This window comes from Equus asinus, chromosome 7 (genome assembly GCF_041296235.1).
Source record: "Equus asinus isolate D_3611 breed Donkey chromosome 7, EquAss-T2T_v2, whole genome shotgun sequence".
In the NCBI taxonomy this organism is placed as follows: domain Eukaryota; kingdom Metazoa; phylum Chordata; class Mammalia; order Perissodactyla; family Equidae; genus Equus; species Equus asinus.
Window position 1 is genome coordinate 76,333,779 of NC_091796.1, and position 21,866 is coordinate 76,355,644.

Here is a 21,866-nt window from a genome sequence, read left to right on the forward strand (position 1 = left end):
ATTAAGAATACAATCCCATTTGTAATCACACACAAAAAATTAAATACCTGGAATAAATTTGACCAAAGAGGTGAAAGGCTTGTACACTGAAAACTATAAAACATTGTCGAAAAGAAGATGACGCAAAGAAATGGAAAGATATTCTTGCTCATAATTGGAAGCATTAACATAGTTAAAATGTTCATACTTCCTAAAGCATTCTGCAGATTCAATGCAATCCTTATCAAAATCTCAACAACATTTTTCACAGAACTAGAACAAAGACTCCTGAAATTTGTATGGAACAATAAAAGACCCCGAATAGCCAGAAGATCCTGAGAAAAAAGAACAAAGCTGGAGGTATCACAATCCCTCATTTAAAAATATTCTACAAAGCTATAGTAATCAAAACAGCATGGTACTGGCACAAAGACAGACACACAGACCGACAGAACAGAATCCAGAGCCCAGAAATAAAGCCACACATCTATGGACAGCTAATTTTTGACAAGGGAGCCAAGAACATACAATGGAGAAAGGAAAATCTCTTCAATAAATGGTGTTAGGAAAACTGGACAGTGACGTGCAAAAGAATGAAAGTAGACCATTACCTTACACGATACACGTAAAATTAACTCAAAATGGATTAGACTTAAATGTAAGACCTGAAACCATAAAACTTCTAGTAGAAAACATAGGCAGTGCACTCTTCGACATTGGTCTTAGCACCATCTTTTCGATTATTATGTCTCACCAGGCAAGAGAAACAAACGAAAAAATAAACAAATAGGACTCTATCAGACTAAAAAGCTCTTCTGCACAGCAAAGGAAACCATGAATAGGGGCCAGCCTGGTGGCACAGCAGTTTGGTCCGCACCTTCCACTTCAGCAGCCTGGGGATCACCAGTTCAGATCCCAGGCGCAGACCTATGCACCACTTGTCAAACAATGCTGTGGCAGGCGTCCCACATATAAAGTAGAGGAAGATGGGCATGGATGTTAGCTCAGGGCCAGTCTTCCTCAGCAAAAAGAGTAGGATTGGGGGCAGATGTTAGCTCGGGGCTAATCTGCCTCCAAAAAAAAAAAAAAAAGGAAACCATGATCAAAATGAAAAGACAATCTAACAGTTGGGAGAAGATATTTGCAAACCATATATCTGATAAGGGGTTAATATCCAAAATATATAAAGAACTCATACGTCTCAACAACAAAAAGACAACACACTTAGACAGTGGGCAAAATATCTGAACAGACATTTCTCCAAAGAAGATATACAGATGGCCAACAGGTACCTGAAAAGATGTTCAACATCAAATTTGGGAACTAGGATCTACTCTGCTGATTCCACTATCCATCCAGTTTGCCCCCACCTACAGTGACTAAAGTTGTAATTTTTTCAAATTTCAGTGTGTTTCCTGCAGTTTTTCAAGATCTTAAGATTGGCCATGCAGAGCCAATCCCAATCTACTCTCAGTTCCCATCCAGCTAGTTGCTCTGAAAGTAGTGCATCTTTTTTCGCTAAAGTAGCTCAGTAGCCTGAGGGTTATACTAGATCTGAAGGGTTAACAGGATAGGGTAGAAAGATGAGGGACTCCTGGAATCTCTGGTCACTCTGATCTTCAGCCTTATTCTAATGTCTATTCTTCGGACACAATCTTCTTTTCTTTGGTGCTCTCTTGCCTTTAGCTACTTTCTCTACTGTGTATGCTATGATCACTTTTACAATATTTAGAGTGGTGGTAATGTGTTTGAGAGTCATAACTTATATTAAAAATTTGTTGGACTTTTAAATACATTTTTCAAATAAAGTTTAAGCAAAAAAGATGTTCAGTATCACTAATTATTAAGGAAAAGTAAATCAAAACTACAATGAGATTTCACCTCACAGTCATCAGAATAGCTATAATTAACAAGACAAGAAATAACAAATATTGGAGAGGATGTGGAGAAGGGCTACTCTCATACACTGCTGGTGGGAATGAACACTGGTGAAGCCGCTGTGGGAAGCAGTATGGAGATTCCTCAAAAAATTAAGAACAGAACTACCATGTGATCCAGCTATTCCACTGCTGGCTATTCATCCAAAGAACGCGAAGACATGAATGTGTAAAGATATATTCACCCCTATGTTTATTGCAGCATTATTCATAATAGTCACGACTTGGAAACAACCTAAGTGCCGGTCAATGGATGAATAGATAAAGGAGACATGGTATATATACACAGTGGAATACTACTCAGCTAGAAATAAGATGGAATCGTTCCATTTATGACAACATGGATGCACCTTGAGGGTATTACGCTAAGCAAAAATAGCCAGACAGAGAACGACAAACACTGTATGATTTCATTCATATGTGGAAGATAAACACACAGATAAGGAGAACAGATTGGTGGTTATCAGAGGGCAAGAGGGTAGGGGGAGGGCAAAGGGGTAAAGGGGCACGTATATGTGGTGATGGATGGAAACTAGACTATTGGTGGTGAACATGATGCAGTCTATACAGAAACTGAAATATAGTGATGTACACCTGAAATTTACGCAATATTATAAACCTGTATGACCTCAATAAAATAATTTTTTAAATAATAATAAAATAAACACTTGCCCTATTTCCTTAGTCAGTTATGGTTGAAGTTGAAATACTTCTGATTTTCAGTAGACAATCAGAAATATAATCCTAGCAATTCACTGAATAGAATTATTGACCTAATATTCCCACAAAAGGACATCCTGTCATGTGTTTCCTTAATATTCCATCAAAGCACCCTATACTGTTTGTTGTTCTCAACTTATTTCTCTAGAAACATGCCTGAGGTAACTCCTATTAGTATTAACAGCCCACCTCAAGCAGTGATTAAGAGAAGGCAAAGGGAAAATACTTTTATCTCCCATGGAACCAAATCACCGTGTCCTGGGAGAGTGTGAACATGTTGGAACTCTACTGGACTGTTCTAATTTGTCCACCTTCCCTCTTCCCTTGAGCGTTATTGTCCTGTATACTATAAGAACTTGATGAATGCTTTCTGACTGATGTCATAAACAGTAAAATACAAAGCATTTCAACAAAATGTGTACATTGTTTGAAAATTGCTACTGTGGTTGCAACTGTGGAGAGAAATGTGATTGTTTATTGTGACAAGATCAGTCGTTGATCATCAAAAGAGATTATTAGATGCCTGTTATATGAGAATATTATGGTCTATGGATTAAAGAACAGATATTGAAAATGATAGTACTGTTAATGATTTATAAGAAATTAAATCAGTTTTAACTTCTTACTAGGAAATGAAAAATATAACTAGGTTATAGAAACTTTTGAAAAATGAATTTGAAATTGATCCATACCAGTGTGTGCAAGGATTTTAAAGCTACGTGATAAATTTTAGAGAGATGATTTATAGGGTGTATAAACTCAAGGACCTCTCTGGTAGGTTAATGAAATCAGTGCCTCATAACTTCTATAGCACTTTTTTTAAAAGTTAGTATAAAACTCCTTTAACCACTCTTTGGAAGCTTTGACCAGACCTGAGAAGTGTCCAAGTCCCCAGCACCAACCAGGACCTTGAGCCTGTCGTGTTGGGCCTCCACCCAAATAGAATCCCCTTTGGTCATCTGTTTTCTCACAAACTCCCTTCTCCAGTCTGTGCAGCTCTTGGTTGCAGCCTATTCCCCTGAATCTTCTGGAGCTTTCACCTTCTCCTCATTACCACCATCAAACCTTCCAAAGACGTTCAGGTCTGTGGCAATTACCTAATAATCTTCCTCTCTATCTCACCTCTTACCATCAATTGCTTTATTTTCATAATTCTAAATACCGTTATATCTCCCTCAGCAATTCACATGAGCATCCTTCTCAATACCCTGAACTGCTCCACCTCAAAAATCACCAACTCTAGTAGGCAATTTAGGAACACTGGCAAGTTACCTATCAGTAGATATAAAAGAGTATAGACACTCCTTAACCCCTACCCCTGTCCCTCAGTCCATAAACCCCTTTGGCTTTACCATTTTCCTCGTCCAGCCTAAATCCTGTGGTGTGGCGCTGCAACTTCTTTCCAACACCCTCAACTATTTTTGCCTCTTCTTCCTTCCACTGTAACCCACTCTTGAGAATTCACAAACTTGGATCCATCCTCCCTTCTTTGTCTTTCACTTTTATTCCCAGGCCTCTAAGCACAACTAGGGAAGAGTATACAACCGTCTGAGTTATCACTTCCAATTTACAGATCTCAGCAGGGACCAACATTCCCCTTGGCAGTCCTTTTATATCCTATGGATCTGCTTCTTCCATTCCTTGCTGCAGTCTTCCAGATCTTCCCCACTCTCCTAAAGCCCCCTTCACCATTTATATCCCCTGAGTTTTGTAGCCAAATAAGCCTAGGTTTGAATGATGGCTCCAGCATTTACTTGAATATAACCTTTGGCATATTTAATGGATTCTCTTCTTCTAATCTTGCCTCCTCTTAGATCCCTTTTGTAACTCTAATCGTGTATCTCCATTAAAATCCTTCACTGCTTCCCATGCCCACAGGATTAAATCCAAACTGCTCAAGTGAGCATAGGATGCCCTCCATCCCAAGGTCTGTTTTCCTCTCCATGTTCATCAGCTTCCCACCCTGCTCTCTGACCATACCAAGCTATTTACTGCTTCCAGAATGAACATAAGATCCCCTGCCTATACCTGTGTTTACTCCTCTTCCTAGCAGGTTCTCCCCTAACCACCACCATCTCCTTTCTCAACTTGGAAAATTCCTTAGTCATAAGACTCCGGCCTCATGTTCCCTGTGAAGCCTTTCTCAGTGTCCCTAAGAAGGTTGATTACTTACTTCTTTGTGCCCTTTTATACCATGTAAACAGTTCTGTGATAATATTATTACTCTGTATTTGCAATTAATTATTTACTCTTATTTGAGACTTCTTTGAGGTCCCTTCTCTATAAAATGGGCAGGACAAAGAAGAAGGACAAAATGTTATTCCCTTTTTTTTAATTAACAAATTTTATTTTTTAGAGCACATTATAGGTTCACAGCAAAATTAAGCATAAAGTATAGAGAGTTCCCATGCATCCCGTCCTCACACACACACAACTTCCTCCATTATTGACATCCTGAGCCAGAACATTTGTTACCATCAATGAACCTGCACTGACACATCATCATCCAAAGTCCATAGTTTACATTAGGGTTCACTCTTGATGTTGTATATTCTGTGATTGTGGACAAATGTATAATTACATGTACCTACCATTGTAGTTTCATACAGAGTAGTTTCACTGCCCTAAAAACCCTCTCTGCTCTGCCTGTTCATCTCCCTCCCTGCTAACCCTTGATCTTTTTACTGTCTCCATAGTTTTGCCTTTTCCAGAATGTCCTATAGTTAGAATTGTAACGGTGTGTAGCCTTTTCAGATTGGCTTCTTTCACTTTGTAATATACATGTAAGCTTCCTTCCTGTCTTTTAATGGCTTGATAGTTCATTTAATTTTAGTGCTGTATAATATTCCATTGTCTGGATGTACCACAGTTTATCCATTCTCCTACTGCAAGACATCATGGTTGCTTCCAAGGTTTGGAAATTATGAATAAAGCTGCTGTAAACATCCATGTGCAGGTTTTTGTGTAGACATAAATTTTCAGTTCACTTGGGTAAATACCAAGGCATGCAATTGCTGGATTGCATGGTAAGAATATGTTTAATTTTGTAAGAAACTGCCAAACTGTCTTCCAAAGTGGCTGTACCGTTTTGCATTCCCACCAGCAATAAGCAGGAGTTCCTGTTCTTCCACATTCTCACCAGGATCTGTTGTGGCCAGGTTTTGGATTTTGGCCTTTCTAGTAGGTATTTAGTGATAGCTCATTGTTGTTTTAATTTGCAGTTCTCTAATGATGTATGATGTTGAACACCTTTTCATATGTTACTTGCCATTTGGTATCTTCTTTGGTGAGGTATCTGTTTGAGTCTTTTGCCCATTTTTTAATCAGGTTGTTCGTTTTCTTATTGTTGAGTTTTAAGAATTCTTTGTGTATTTTGGATAACAGGCCTTTATCAGATATATTTTTTGCAAATATTTCCTCCCAGTCTGCGGCTTAGCTTCTCATTCTGTTGACCTTTTTTTTCCCTAATTCTCTCCCTTAGACATTTACATGTAGAACATACTATATAATACTATACCAAATAATGCAGTTTTATCTCTTAAGTGACTACTATTCCAGAGAAATATTCAAAGAAAAGAGAGGAAATAGTCCTAGTCCACAGCCCACTACCGAATTTTGAATGAATAAAAGTAGTAATCAGATGTGAAACATCAACCATTTGCAATACTTTTTTACCAAAAAATGTGTCTACATTTATTCATGGTGTATCATTCTTGTAAGCATTGACGCTCATAGCAAAGAGCATCAATGCTCATAGCAAAGAGGTGCTTTCTTAAGCTAAGTGATACCAGAACTATAGTGTCAGTACAGCTAAATATATTGATTAATAAAGTATTTTGCATTTCAGTAAAATACTCTAAAAATCTAATCAATTTCATCTCTTGCTGCAAAAGGAACAGCAGTTTAATAGAGGCTAGGAAGAAATTTCGTTCACTTCAATTTGATGCAATTCATTCTTGTTTCTTAAATTAACATTAATATCTTCCTTTAAAACAAACAGTCCCATTTTGTAGATGAACAAACAGGTGTAGGACCAGTTAGCAGTAAAGCTGGGAGTAGAACCTACATGTCAGACATCAACACACTCCAGAATTTATTCCACTGTACTGCCAACCAGTGCCATTGCTAGGGGGAAAAACCTTGCTTAAGCACTTAGCAAATAACACGGCTATATGAAGAGCTCTTGTAATTTAGTTCTGGAGAACACACATACACAGAGAGAGAGGTCAAGAGACAGAGATTTTTGCCCTTGGGTAAGCACAAAAGAATTCAGAAATAATGCAAGTTACCCCCTAGAAGATCTGACTGTAAACAAAAGCAATATCAAGTGAAAGAGCTGCGTGTGATTTAATCAAGGAAAAACACCCTAGAATAGAATTTTTTTTCTGTATTCCAGAGGAAAATCATGGATTGTCAGAGTGAATAATTAGAATGTTTAAAAACATAGGAACTAGAATGGATTGGAGATACTTACTTGAATTAAAATTTCCAGAATATTCAGATTTTAATTGTATCATTCGATCTATGCAATATCTGTTTTAGTTGAATAAAGGTTTCTAGACCATTTTAAGGTAGAGTAACTTAAATGATTATTGTGCTAATGGAAAATGTTAATTCTCAAACACTGGAACCAGTCTTGTTTTCACTAATCTTTGATGGGCTATAATTCATAATCATGTGCTATAAACTTTTCAAGGAATACCTCTTAAGCACTTGTTACCAACACATTATCACTTTAATTTATCAGATTTGAGGATGAATTTAATGATATAAATTAAAAAAACAGTGACTCCAGGTTGAAGGTTGTTGATTGGTCATTCTGTGTCACATGTGTGAACTGAAGTTGCTATGTTAGAAAGGATTTTATCCTTGTTAGAAAGATATGAAAGATGCCATTTCATAACAAAGACTCATTCAGAGGAATTCTTTTAGGACCAGACATGGCTAAACCAAAATCATATACCTTATAGAAGAGACTGCTTTTATTTGCCTTAATGAAATTGTATATCAGTGTTGGGATACTAGGGGAATATTCAAGAGAAAAAGAAAGTCACTGTCCCTTTTTATGCTGAAGACAGGTGTGTGAATGGGTAACTGAATAGCGCCTCAGTAAACATTTAATGAATGGACAGACAGACAGACATACAAATAAATGGATATCGAGCTCATTTGTTTGTTTAGGTCTACCTCCTTCATTTTCAGTGTTAAAATGTCTGCTTGAATTTCTCATTTCATAGGTCAGAGGTATCTGTCCTCATAAACTATAAAATTAGACTTCAAAAATAGACCCTGTCTTTTTCGTCTGTCCTTTCCCCTCTATGAATACCAACTTCTTAGTCTTCTTTTCTCTTTTCACCAGAGCAGCCCAGCCTCTGGACTTTCTGCATTAAGAACATAAGGTGGCAGTGATGAAAACAGCAGAATGCCAGGATATTTCCCATGTCCACTGTATTCTTTGTACAACCCCCACCACCCTATAGTTTTAAGAGATCATCAGGTGATCAACTTTGTTTTCTTTTCCTCTTTATTCTCTAGTTATCATGTGATGTAAAACTGGATCCTCGTCCAGAATACCATCGGTGTATACTGACTTGGCATCACCAAGAACCACTGCCTTGGGCACAGAGTACAGGTTAGTCATTCACTCCTGCAGTTGTCTCTATGCACCCATCCTGTTCAAACACAAATTTATATATAACCTCCTTCCTTGGTCTACCTAATTTTATAATTATCGTACATTTTCCTTTTTGAAAGATTAGATGAGTTTAGTTATTCCATGGAGCCATATTTTCTAGATAAATATTTGAAATACAAATCTAGAATTACGGAAGATTTTAATCTATTTGTTCAAACAGTAAGTTCTGAGCATAACTTTGGTTATAGGAAAAGGAAGGGACTGTGGCTACGCCTCCCTGAAATATGAGATTAAAGCCCAGTTAGGATGTGATTCTCTGTAGCATCTACTGTGCCCTAGCTATTGGTAAATTTTAAAGACTGAGAAATCAATATTGATAACTCAGAGTTCTCTAGGTAACTCCTCTAGACTTTAAACTTTTATCCCCAACTTCTTTAGTCATACTTTACTTAGTTTTGGTGCAACTCCAGAAAAATTGTATCACACTTTGAACAAAGGTCCTATCCAGTACAGGCATCAGCTAACACAGTGACTAAGTCCATGGGCTTTGCCATCAGAGACTTGCATGAAAATTGGCCACCAACTAGTTAGTAGGACCCTAGGCAAGTTACTAACCACTTTTGAGTCTTGAGAGAATTAAATAAGATAGTTAAATAAACGGCCTACCGCCTTGTCTGGTACTTAGTAAATACTAGAGAAATGGTAGCTGCTGCTGCTCTTATCATTATTATTTTAATAGGTTTTAAAAGCTTGTCTTTGCAGACACACATTACATTGGAGCCTGACTCGAAGATTTCTGTGACATTTTGCATAATTTTATAAAATCTTGGTTTTATTCCTTTAAGCAATAATTTCTAATGTTTATTTTTTAAGTTCAGTGAGAAGGTGGTAGGATGCAGTAGCAAAGCCACCTGAAAAAGGTACTGGAAGTCTGATCATCTCTCTTCCTCGTGAAGACCTGTATTTCTGTTCATCAGGGCTCCAGATGTGTGTGTGCGCTGTGATGCTCGTGCGTCTGTAAAGAGAGTATTTCCTTCTAGGTAATCAGATGAGCAGCCGTCTGATGAGCATGCGCAGCGCCAACGGATTGTTGATGCTACCTCCAAAAACAGAGCAGTATGTGGAGCTCCACAAGGGCGAGGTGGTGGACGTCATGGTCATTGGACGGCTATGATGGTCACCGGCAGCAGAAAGCTTTGATGCATGTCCACATATCATTGACTGTATCCTGTAATATGCAACGGCACAGCTAGTTTTTCTGATTTGGATAAAAGTTGATCTGTATAGTTAACACCTTGAACTATATTTCAAAAGAATTTAAATACCTTTTAAAGAAAAAAACACCTAAAAAAATCTTAACAGACAACTCTATTCTGATTATATCAAAGCAAATTTTTCCTTTCTTGCAATTGCTTTGTGTGTTCAATGCTAGGTCTGATAGCGATAGCTTTTAGTAGACAGCAGTAGGTGCCTGCAGAACTTGTGTTTTTCTCATCTTTAAAATACAACTACTTATGCTCTTAAATCAAGGCTGTCTGCTTATTTATACTAGCGTAAGCAACACTTGGATTTCCCTTCTTAGTACGCTTCATAACCGCTTTACAGAGAGCTTTTGCTTGTTCTTTCTCATGTGTCTCGTGTTTATGTGCACAGTGCCAACAGAAGAGTGACCGGGGGCCCTGCTCTGCCTCAAGGAGCACCGTCCCCTGCAGAACGGCCAGGGGTCTCACCCTGCAGCCTCGTGGCACAGTACTCTTGGGCAGTAACTGGATACCTTTTATTTGAACAAACAAACTGGGGGAAATAATGCTTCCTTAAGTGCTGACAGCCTTTTTAATCAATTCATTTAAAATTGTACAGAAAAAAATCAAAGACTGATCTTGTACAGATATTAGTGTTACCAGCATTCACGTGGAAATCAAGAGCAAAGAAAAAATAATGTTAAACAACTCTGTACCATAACATTTTCTGTAATGATACTGAAACTTAATGAATAAAAAAAATCCTTGATCATTATTTAAAAATCTGTTGTGTTGGCCTGGTTATTAAAAAAAGAGAAGATTGTCCTACTGTTCTGATGGAGTTCCACCTGGATAAAAGGAACAGTTAAGATTAGCAAGGGTAAGTGATAGAAAGGAGATTTAAGATGTGATGTAACTGTACTTTGCTATAGCATTGTGATCTATAGCATTGTGAAAAAACAGATTAGAAAGTAGGAGAGAACCTTCAGTTGATCTGGTTTTTCCAGTCGTAGCTGAAGAAAAGCAAGCAAATTTAGAGGAAAGAGAGTTGATAATTTAGGGGAAAAACTATAATTTTTATTTTAGATGCCATAAAACAAATTTCAAACCTCTACAGTTCTTTGGAATGGAAGGAAGAAAAAGGAGTGAACCAGAAAATTGCAGATGACTACCTGGATATTTTTTGATCATGTTAGAAAGGAAAAGAGAAATTAGAGAAATCTGTACTAAACATAGAAAATACAGCAATTGAAATATACTCTATCTGCAGTGGTTCCTTTAATAAAAACTTAGGGGAACTTTTGAAATGGAGGTAACAGGGGACATTAAATTTGCTATAAAATATACTTAGTAAAGTAAACAACAAAAATTGGCCTACTAGTAAACAAGGTGCCAAATGATGGCAGTGGATAAAGCCAAGTCCTAAACAACAAATATTTTATACTGATACTTGATATTTCCAGATTGAAAATAAAATGTTCTATATTTTAAATTTCTTACATTTGCAATTACAGAAGATAAAGTTAATTAATAGAGATCAAACAAAATCATGCAAAGAGTTCTTTACCTACATTCATTCAAAAAATATTAAGCATCTACGATGTACTTGGATACAGGGTACACTGAGAGTTACTGTTTACAAAGATGAATAGAAGTAGTAGCTGACATTACACTTCATCAAGGGAGATAACAAAAACACGTGCAAGTAACCAAAACATTTGATGTTTGATATTTGGTAGTGCACAGTAGAGTGTGTAGAATGTGATAAACACTGTCACTCAAATTTAAAGAGTTGGAGGAGTTCAAATGAGAACCGCCTACAAGGTAAGAGTTCAAGGGGTAAGATGGCCTTTAGTGGGTCTTGAAGCAAGGGTAGAGTTTTAAAGATGATGCAGGAAGAGGGGTGTTCCAGACACAGAATCATGAACAAGTAACACTAATCACTTCTGTTATAGAATGTATGCTCCACGAGGCCAAGGGAGAATGCTCTGGCAGCATTGAGTAGGATAGATTGGATCGGGGAGGAACTGGAGTGAGGCACCAGTTAAGAAGTGATCTTGGTTGTTAGGTGAGAGGTGATGACAGCCTTAACCAGAGGGGTGGAGGCGATGGCGATGGGAAGGTCGTGACAGATGATTGTGCCTTTGGACATAAAGAATAGAAAGAACTTTACAACTGATTTCAAGTTTTGTAAAGGAAGTTTGAGGAGTAAGAGATGATTCAGTCTTTAGTTCTAGCTGACTGAGGAAACGTTAAACGATTAGCAAAAAAAGGTAAGTCAGAAAAACGGATTTTGTGGAGGAGCTGATGAGTTTGGACGTGTGTTTGAGATGCCACAGGAATACTAAGGTGGACATGTCCTGTTGGCATTTGAAAGGATAGGTTAGGAGTTCACAGAAGAGATACTGGCTGGATATATCCTTGGGGATCATTCACATAAAGGTGGCATGGATGGGAAGATTATCAAGGAAGGGCTTGCCAAGAGAAGAGGATGGGCCTTGGGTAGCGCCTTATTTTGAAATGTTGGAGGGAAAAGGCCATGAATGGAATGAAAGGAAGAGCAGTTTATAGAAGAGAAAAAATAGGGTACTGCTGTATCCCCAAAACCAAGGAGGAGAGTTTCAAGAAGGAAGGATAACCAATTTCACAAAGAAATATCAAGAAAGATAAAAGCTCAAAAAGATTGGCTTATTAGGCAATCATTTGTGAGCTGCAAGAGTGCAATTTCGATAGTGTGTTGAGGGTAAAAGCCAGATTGCAAAATAGAAACCATGAATATGAATTCTTTGGAAGCTGTGCATGAGAAAAGAAAGGAGAGTAGCTTGAACCAATAACAAGGTGGAGGAAAGATTTTTGTTTGTGGGTTTTAAGAAAGGAGAAAAGATAGTAGTAGGGAGATTGAAAATGAAACAGTAAGATTCCAGACGGAGAAAGAAGAGGAAGGAAGGGCTGGATTTAAGGGCCCTGATGGCCCAATTAGCCTGGAGAAGAAAAGGAACATTTTTCCTTCTGAGTTAGAAAAGGGAAAAATATGAACAAATTTGAAGTAGATACAAGGAAAACAATTTAAAATTTAAGGTTCAATGAAATGGTTCTACTTGGCACAGTGGAAGTTAACGTCATCTAATCTTTTGAATATATTTGACAAATTATTTTAGAATTACACAGATATGACATATTATACAATCCTTTATTTAAGTATCAACTACTAAGACAAAAGACTATGGAAGATGTTTTCAGATTCTTGCTTATACCTGTGTGGAAGTGAAGCATTTCTTTTTTAACCTACTTTTTGGTTGTATATTTTGATTTTTCAAACCATATCACACAATGAAAAAAACAACATAAGCAGATCAAGTTTACCAAGTAAATTCTGTTAAGTAATTTACATGCTACAGCAAGTGGATTCTTCAGATGGCTTTCATTTTTTAAATTATTTGCTAACCAAGGAAACTTTGTGGATCTAACCCTTAAACCAACTCTTGATCTGCATGAAACCCTAAAAGGTAAGTCTTTGTCATTCCTAATTAGAGAAAGTGGAGATTTATGTAAGTGTAGAAATCAAATGAACCATCTATCTTGTTATTCCAATGATGATGGATCTAAGTTAAATAGTGCATTGCATTCTTACATCCTCATAAGAAGGATTAAACTCAACTCTCTATAACGTAGTTAGATCATTACAGAGTTCATCAATTACTTGGCCTAGAACTGGAAGGTTAAAGAATTGCTCAATTCTGGCCACTTTGTGTGGTTGGTTTTCAATATTTCTCCTGTAGTCTTTTGTAATAACTCAATGATTTATTTAACAAGCATTTATTAAGTTCCTACAGTATGCCAGGCTCCATGCTAGGCACCAAGGATACAATGATGAATGAGATAATGAGTCTGATATCCAAGTGGAGAAGATAGATTATGAGAAAGCAAAAAAAAAAATTTTTTTGAAATATAAATTATGAAAAGTCTATGAAGAAAATCCACTGATATGTTAGAGAGTAACTGGTTGAAAGCCTAAATCATACTCGGTTGTTGTGTCAGGTCCAGCCATTTAAAAAGGCGGAAATTGCACTAAAAGACTTTAATGTAGGAATAAGGTAAATAGGTGTTGGAGACCTGGAAAAGCACAAAGGAAACACTGAGACGTCAGAGATATTAACGAAACGAAGCAACTACCACAACTAGGGCCAGGGAGGCAGGAGGAAGAGGTTAGAGTAATAAGAATCTGGAAGCTCAGAGGTCAAACCCTTTGGAGCTAGAACTCAATCTTCAGCTGCTGATTCTGAGAGTGCCGCAAAAAAAAAAAAAAAATGGAGGCCAGAACCAGTTGCTGTTGCCAGGGTGACCCTGACAGAGACAGGAAGCAAACAGGAAGGAGCACAAGTTGCTTCCGTCCCTCTGCTTCCAAAGCTCCCTGTAGTCTAATGCAACCTATTGTTGACCTCAACAGGAAGCCGCCTGCGAAAGAAATGTGGTTCCAGCCCCAGCATCATACTGTGGAATGCAGTGGTGGATGTGGAGCTGAGAGACAATCACTTGTCAGGTGAGGGAGGAAGGGCTCTCTAAACAGGTGACATTTGTACTCAGATCTGAAGAATGAAGATAAACGTGTGTTAAGAATTGAGAGAAGAAAATTTCAGACAGAGGAAAGGGGTTCAAGAATACAGTATTAGCAAGGAGGCAGAAGCATGATGAGGGAGAGGGAAGTGGTCTGAGGTATAGTTAGAACTGAAGCCAGGCTGGAGCCTGCTCATGCCCACAAATGCACGCTTGCTCTTGGGTGTAATATTAAAGACACACACATGCCCCTTGGGATTTATGTCAAATATTCTAAGAGCATTGGGAAGCCACCGAAGGTTTAAGAAAAAAAAAATCTGTTTACTACACCTATTGAATATAAGGCACCATGCTAGACAAGCGTTCCTGCAAACAAGGACCTCGTTCTCTGTGCCTCCTATACCTGCTCCTCTGCCTGTATTTTGTCTCCGGGTTAATGACATCACCATTTACCCAGTTTCCCAAACCAGAAACCTGAGTGGTTCTTTCTTCTCATCCCCACGTCCAGTTAGTCATCAAATTCTGTCCAGTCTGCTAATAGTTCCTAAATCAGCCCTTTCTTTTCTATTCCCACTGCTACTACCTTGGTCATTGTGCCTCCAGAATTGCCCTCCCCAAAGCCATCCTTCATGCTGCCACCAGAGTGCTCAATCTCCCCGTGCGGAAAGTCTCCGTTAGCAAACCACTGCAGCAGATGGGGCCCAAGCCCCTCCCTCCTCCAACTTCATTTTTTTCCCCCTCCAACTTAATGTAACACCACACCATTTGCAGTTACCCCTTCAAACCATCTCATTTTATGCCTCAGCACCTTTGCTCAGGCTGGCTAATTGTTCAAGATTTAGCTTGGGCATGAACTCCTCCAGGAACCCTTCCCTAAATCCCCACTTATCGCTGCATCTCATTGGAATAATCTGGGTACATGACACCTCTTCCACTTGATGGTAAGTCGTTAGGGGCAGAGACTGTTCATTTTTGTAGCCCCGGCATGGCATGGTGCCCAGTAAATCGTAGGTACTCATTACTGAACTGACCAAGAGAATCCACCTGGTATAGCGCTCACCAGAGAGCCAGAGACAGAACCTGGCAGAATACCTTCATAGCCCAAGCTCGGAACATGCAGCAGAGAGCACCCCATGCAGGCATGAGCAAGCGGGCACTTCTCATGAGGGACGAGGACAGGGCTAAGTGCTCATGGACCTCACTTCAACAAAGCGCCTCAAACTTTGACTTGTGGCATCATCTTCAAATGAGTTATGCTAATGTTTTTATATTCTGCTCATGCTTAAAAACATTACTATTTTAAAGGTAAATATTTAAAATATACCATAATTTTTTTTATTTCTTTCTTTTCTTATTTCTTTAACTTTTAACATACGAGTAGCCTCAAAAAAATGGAAGTGAGGTAATACCAAAGAGTTTCATCAAAGTAGGTCACAATTAAATTAATAACCTCCACACGGAAGACATGAGCTCAGATTTATGCAAAAACATTTCCGGTCCTGAGGCAGGAAGAACAGAAACATGATAAATGGTGATCATGCAGTAAACATGGGTGAAGACATGGGTGATAGAAATCTAGTCAGTGGGACTCATATGACTAGAGGAAGAATTTGTCCATCCAAAAGGAGGCATTCCGGAGAGAAGACGAGAGAGTCAAAATAACAGGCAACCTTTTGAGCTCGCACGTGGAGAGGCGAGCCTGCCCTCGCCGGCAGACTGAGCCAGTTGTATGCAGAGAACTATCACCAGCGCCTGTCGCCATGAAACATCCCAAGTTGTACATCTGGCCTTCAACTCTGCTTCTGGGAAAACTGCCTGATATGCATCCTCAGTCTCCATGACACCAACACCTGGTCCCAAATGGAAATGACCGTTCTTGAGGAAATAGGAACACTATCATCCTCTCAAAAACTCAGATAGTTCATGCTTATTCTGAGAGACCAAATGTTCTCTGGGCCCTGTCAGAAGCAAGTGTTTGAGTCAGGAATATGGTGACCCAAATGAAGTGAATTCACCAAGGTCTTGCCCTCCAGGCCTGAGTGGTCAGTTAGTGTCCGCTTGTGCCCTTCCATCCTTATGAGAAGGTGAGGAGGTAGCTGGCCAGGTGGGTGCCTGCAGCACTCAATGAAAATACAAAGGTGAAGGAGGATGATAGGATCGGGGTGGCGGGGAAGCGCCTCACCACACAGCAAGGCGAGGACGCGTGCTAACCGCGTGTCCTCAAGAGAGAGGCGAGCTTCAGAGAGAGAAGCCATGCATTTGTTTATCTTTATTCATTCATGCAACAAACAGTTACTGAGTGCCCACGATAGCATGTGTCCAGAACACACCAGATGCTGGAGGTGTGAAGATAAAGAGGCTACATTCTTTCGAAGTTTTTCTTCACAGAAGCTCATAGTGACTTAAGTATGTTTAAGTCTCTGAAAGTTGAGATACAGGGAGACTGAATGATAAATTATCAGTTGAACGATAAACGATACAAAGTGTTTTCAACGTTCTCAGTGAGACATCTTTTCCATGGTGATTCTACTGCTAACTTGACTTTTCTCTCCAGGGAAGCCTCTGAAAACAACACGCCACAGCCAGAGCTACCATTCCTAAGCCGTCTGAGCTCTCGGGAATGCGGGCAACCCTCCGTCTCAGGGGCTGACCTTCGGGGCCCCTGCCCAGTGTTCCTCTCTTACCTCAGAGACTGTGTCTGCTCATTATGATGCAGGAGCAGGAGAACAATGCCCACAGCAACGGGCTTCCTGTGCTGCTTTTACCAAGCGGTTAGCTGCCTGCCCAGTAGACACAACTGCCTTCTGCCTAAGACATGTGAAAAGAGTTGGACACTTGCTATTTGGAGACTGTTCTCCTAATAGACATCCAGGAGATCTCCAGAGATCTGTTTGAGCTTCATTCTATGTAAGTGACTGTCCAGTTACTGCAATTTTGGTGCGAACCTGAGGGAGAGGAAATGAACAGTTCAATGAATTCTAATAATCCGAGGGGAGAATGTCTATTCTCTATTCTCTTTCCATCTTCTCTTTTCCTTCTAGTTTCATTTCTTGCACCACAAGCAGAACAAGGAGGAAAGCTCAGAGAATTAACACCTGGTTACTGAATTTTTCTTAAAAATAATTTCATTGAGTGTTAGAGTTTGAAATGAAAGCAAGTTTTCTAGATTATTTTTAAATTTTGATTTTTCAAACTGTTAGCCCAGATTTCTTCCATAAGTGACTGAGAATTGAATTTATGGGAAGACGGTCATTTTTAATTATTTAAATGGGAGACAAGATCCAGAACACAGGGCTTTTCTGTTCAAAGCTGAAAGGTTAGCTGGGGGCCCCACTGTCAAGAGAAAGGGGCCATCACAGTCAGCCTTCTCAAAAGTGCAGCCAGAATTGCAACCTAGAACTGTGATAGACCAATCCTAAAAATATGTTTCTTAGTGTGTTAAGAATCTTAGAAAAAATCATCCAGGTAAAGACTATGCTTCAACGTTCTGTGAAGAACTAACCTCACAGCACCAGGTATCGCCGAGAGTAGCTTTGAGTGATGGGGAAACACCAGCACTTAAGAGCTTTCATGTAATTACAGATGAGAAATAACACACACAAGAGAAAGAGACAACAAGAGAATCTAGGTGGTCGGTGTATGGGTGCTCACTACAGAATTCTTTCAACTTTGCTGTAGGTTTGAAAATTTTTTATAATAAACTATCAGTGGGAAAGGACCACATGGGAATGGTAAATAGCAAACACTTATAGAGAACATTTTAAGGGCATTTTTAAACACCCCTCTGAATTAAGTAGTTAGAAAGGCCGATGAAAACAGTTCCACACTCGCCCCCTCCCCCTCCCAAATTCCATTAAAACTCAAGCTGTCAAGGTTCCAAAAAATTCCCGTTGACCGCATTTATTCCTGCGAAAATAAAGACATCCCGCCACCACCAAAGGGAGACATAAGTGCACTATTCTTGTTTCCCATTTGTACTGATTAAGAATTTATCTGTGGTCATGATGAAAATGTTCTAAAGTTAGATTATGGTTATGGCTGCATAATTCTGTAAATTACACTAAAAATCATTGAATCGTACACTTGAAACAAGTGAAGTTGATGGTGTGTAGATTATATCTCACTAAAGCTATACTAAAAACTGATCCATGAATAAAATTATTAGGAAAACAGAACTATCTGTAAAAGTGCAGCCCACACAAATGAATGTTATTTTGAATCACCAAAATTAGTAACAATATCTCAGAAAGGGTTGCTCACTAGATGAGAGGGCTGGAGCTGTGAGCTGACTGTCAGGCTGCTCCTCTGTGATCCCCCCCTAGGAAAGCACAACAGAACACAGGAACTTATCAGAGTGAAAACCTTGAATTATCTACTGCTTTTTAAGAGAAAATCATTTCTCAAACATTAGTGTAACTATTGGGCACAATTAATTTTGGTACATATTACAAGAGACTGTAATGTTCCAAATAGGTCTGCACCCTGATTGGTATAACTGCTATTTTTAAAAATATTTAATGTTATGAGAAGATATTAATATATATTGCATGCAATACATATTGCCTATATATTACATATAGCAATTTGTAAAACTGGAAAGACGTATATGTACCAACACTGTCTCCAGGTATTGAGGGTAAACCTAGTAAATAGTTAATTTAACAACTGATCCTACCTTTTGGATCATTGACAAAATGTGTGGTGTTGCATGTGGCCCAAATTCATTTCACAGAATAATTCCTATGTCTTAAGAGCAGTCTCAACTTATTAACCAGGATAATTGGAGAGGTTGTGGGGGTTTGCAGTGTACAGATTGATAACCTTAAATCACAGCTACAACAAAACGAGTTAAAATTCAGCACACATTTGGGGCTGGCCCTGCGGCCGAGTGGTTAATTTCGTGTGCTCCGCTGCAGGCGGCCCAGTGTTTCATTGGTTCAAATCCTGGGCGCGGACATGGCACTGCTCGTCAGACCACGCTGAGGCCATGTCCCACATGCCACAACTAGAAGGACCCACAATGAAGAATACACAACTATGTACCAGGGGGCTTTGGGGAGAAAAAGGAAAAAAATAAAATCTTTAAAAGAAAATTCAACACATGTTTACCACCTTTATGCATAATCCAAAAGTGTCAAAATAATTCCAGAACAAATGTTTAGAAACCAAAAAACATGACACCAGAGAAGATAAAAGATTCTGTTACATTTTCTGCTCCTTAGCTGACTTCCCCTTTATTTCAGAGTTCAAGGAGGAAGAGAGGGGTAAGGCTCAGTCATGGCTGCAAATCCACTGAAGCCCTCCCCCCCCCCCATTTCTCTCCCTCTCTGTGGCCCTGCTCCCCTGGGAAAGCAGCCACTGATTGCTCTCTGGAGGGGTTGATCTCACATCAGAAAGATTCTGGAGGCCACATAAATGACTGTGGTCAGAAGGGGTATTCCCTAGTCCCAGTGGCCATGGAGCATCTACAGGTTAGCATACATCCAGTATGTGGATGTTGTCACTTTCTCAGAGTGATTTATTTTTTTCAAAAATGTAGACTTTATCACCCATTTCTAGATGAGCAAGAGTCGACTACTGTATTTCATTAAAGCTAAGATCCATCAGTTATAAGATATATCATTATTTTATGGACCCCTCAGAAAGAAAAAATACTGCTGAGGAAGTGGCATCAGCAACCTGGCAGAGTGAGCTGTTTCCTTTATCTCTCCCCCTTTGAACTACAACTAAATGGGCATTCATTGATAAACAGAAGATACCCACACAGCATAACAGGAGACCTGAAAGACCCATGCAACTATACATCCGAAGGTGGATGGACTACCCCTGGGGAGGTGGTAGAGATGAGTGAGCACTCTCCAGCCCTGTGGCAGCCCTGTGCATGCATGCAACTGCTCTCCCAGCTGGAGCACCCATAGTACCGCTGCAGCCCCAAGTGTGGGAGCGTGCCTGAGCACAATTGTGGGAATAGGCAACAGCAGCCCTGAGCCCCTGTGATCACTTTCCCATCTGGTGGGAGAACCCACAGTGCCACAGTAGTCCCAGGAAGCGGCCCTGGCTTGGACCCATGGGGAGGCCTCACGCACCAAGCACAATGGCCCGTGCAACCTAGGAGGAGGCAGTTGTACATCTGAACGTCCTGGTGAAGTCATTCCCACCTGCTGAGAACACCCATAGTACCTCTGAGGCCCAAAAGTGGGAGCACATCTTGACAGGGCTGTGGGAGCAGGTGGCAACAACCCTGAGCCCCCTCATGATCCCACCGTCCAGTGGGAGACCTCACAGGGCCACTGCAGTCCCAAGGAGTAGCCCATGCTTGGCCAGGCACAGCAGCCAGGGATGATGGCAGGCTCAGAATACACAGCTCCTGCCCACTCCCAGTGGCAGCAGGTGGAATCTGTGACAAGAAACGATCACTATACAAAGGCATAAATCCACCCTATCAAATAATATGAAGAGGTATATTAATACTCAAGACCAAAAGGAAAAAGACAAACACCCAGAAATCAATCCTGAAGTCACAGAAATTTACAATCTAAATGACAGACAGTTCAAAAGAGCTATCATATCAAGAGTTCAATGAAATCAGGAATAAAATTAATGAACAAAGGAAATTCTTCACAGAAGAGATTAAAACTATGAAGAAAAACCAATATCAGAAATGTTGGAGATGAAAAACAAAATGAATAACATAAAGAAAAATCTAGAGTCCTTAAATAATAGAGCTGATATTAAGAAGGACAGAATTAGTGATTTAGAGGACAGAAATATAGAAATGCTTCAGATGGAGGAAGAGAGAACTAAGACTAAAAATAAAGGAAGAGAGTCTCTGAGAAACATCAAACTCAATTAGGAAATGCAACATAAGGATGATAGGTAATCCAGGGGGAGATCAGGAAGAGAATGGAGCTGAAAGTTTGTTCAAAGAAATAATAGCTGAGAACTTCCCAAACCTGGAGAAAGAGCTGGAATCACAAGTAAGAGAAGCTAATAGAACTCCTAATTACATCAATGTAAAAAGACCTTCTCCAAAGCATACATTAGTATAATTGACAAAAGTCAATGACAAGGAAAAAACATCAAGGGCAGCAAGGCAGAAGAAAATAACCTACAAAGGAACCCCTATCAGGCTTTCAGTGGATTTCTCAGCAGAAATCTTACATGCTAGGAGAGGGTGGGATGATATATTCAAAATTCTGAAATACAAAAACCTTCAGCTAAGAATATTCTATGCAGCAAACTATCCTTAAGATATGATGGGGAAATAAAAACTTTCCCAGATAAACAAAAGCTGAGGGAGTTCATCACCATAAAACTCCCTACAAGAAATGATGAAGAAGGCCTTCATACCTGAAAAAAAATAGAGTTTACAAAGCACTGAGCAAGGAGATAGACAGACAAAATCAGAAAATTGCAGCTCTCTATCATAACAGGTTATTAAACACTTAATTATAATATTAAAGATAAAAGGAAGGAAAACTTCAAGAATAACTATAGTCACTTCATTGTAACCACAAACTCACAACACAAAATGGAATAAGTTGTGATGACAATGATTTAGACAGGGAAGAGGGAAGGGATGGAAACCGCTTAGACTAAGGAAATAAGAGGCTATCAGAAAATGGACTATATCATCTATGAGATCTTTTACATAAACCTCACATAACTGCTAAACAAAAAATCAGAAGAGACCCAAATGGTAAACAGAGATAACTGAGAAAACCATCATAGAAAACCACCAAACTGAACTGGCAGCCCGAAATACAAGGGACAAGAAACAAGGGAAATACAGAACAACCA

General features: G+C 39.3%; 1 protein-coding gene across 28 annotated transcripts in view; it reads left to right on the plus strand.

Annotated features, from left to right (window-relative positions):
• The window catches only part of GPHN (gephyrin), a 578,713-nt gene extending 568,418 nt beyond the window's left edge, over positions 1-10,295 (plus strand). For all 28 annotated transcript variants that reach the window (XM_014860909.3, XM_014860913.3, XM_070513810.1 and 25 more), the window contains 2 exons: positions 8,172-8,268; positions 9,312-10,295. In XM_014860909.3, coding sequence (XP_014716395.1) covers positions 8,172-8,268; positions 9,312-9,445 — 231 coding nt within the window. In that variant the 3' untranslated portion in view covers positions 9,446-10,295. The remainder of the gene's footprint in view (positions 1-8,171; positions 8,269-9,311) is intronic.
• The last annotated feature ends 11,571 nt before the right edge of the window (positions 10,296-21,866 follow it).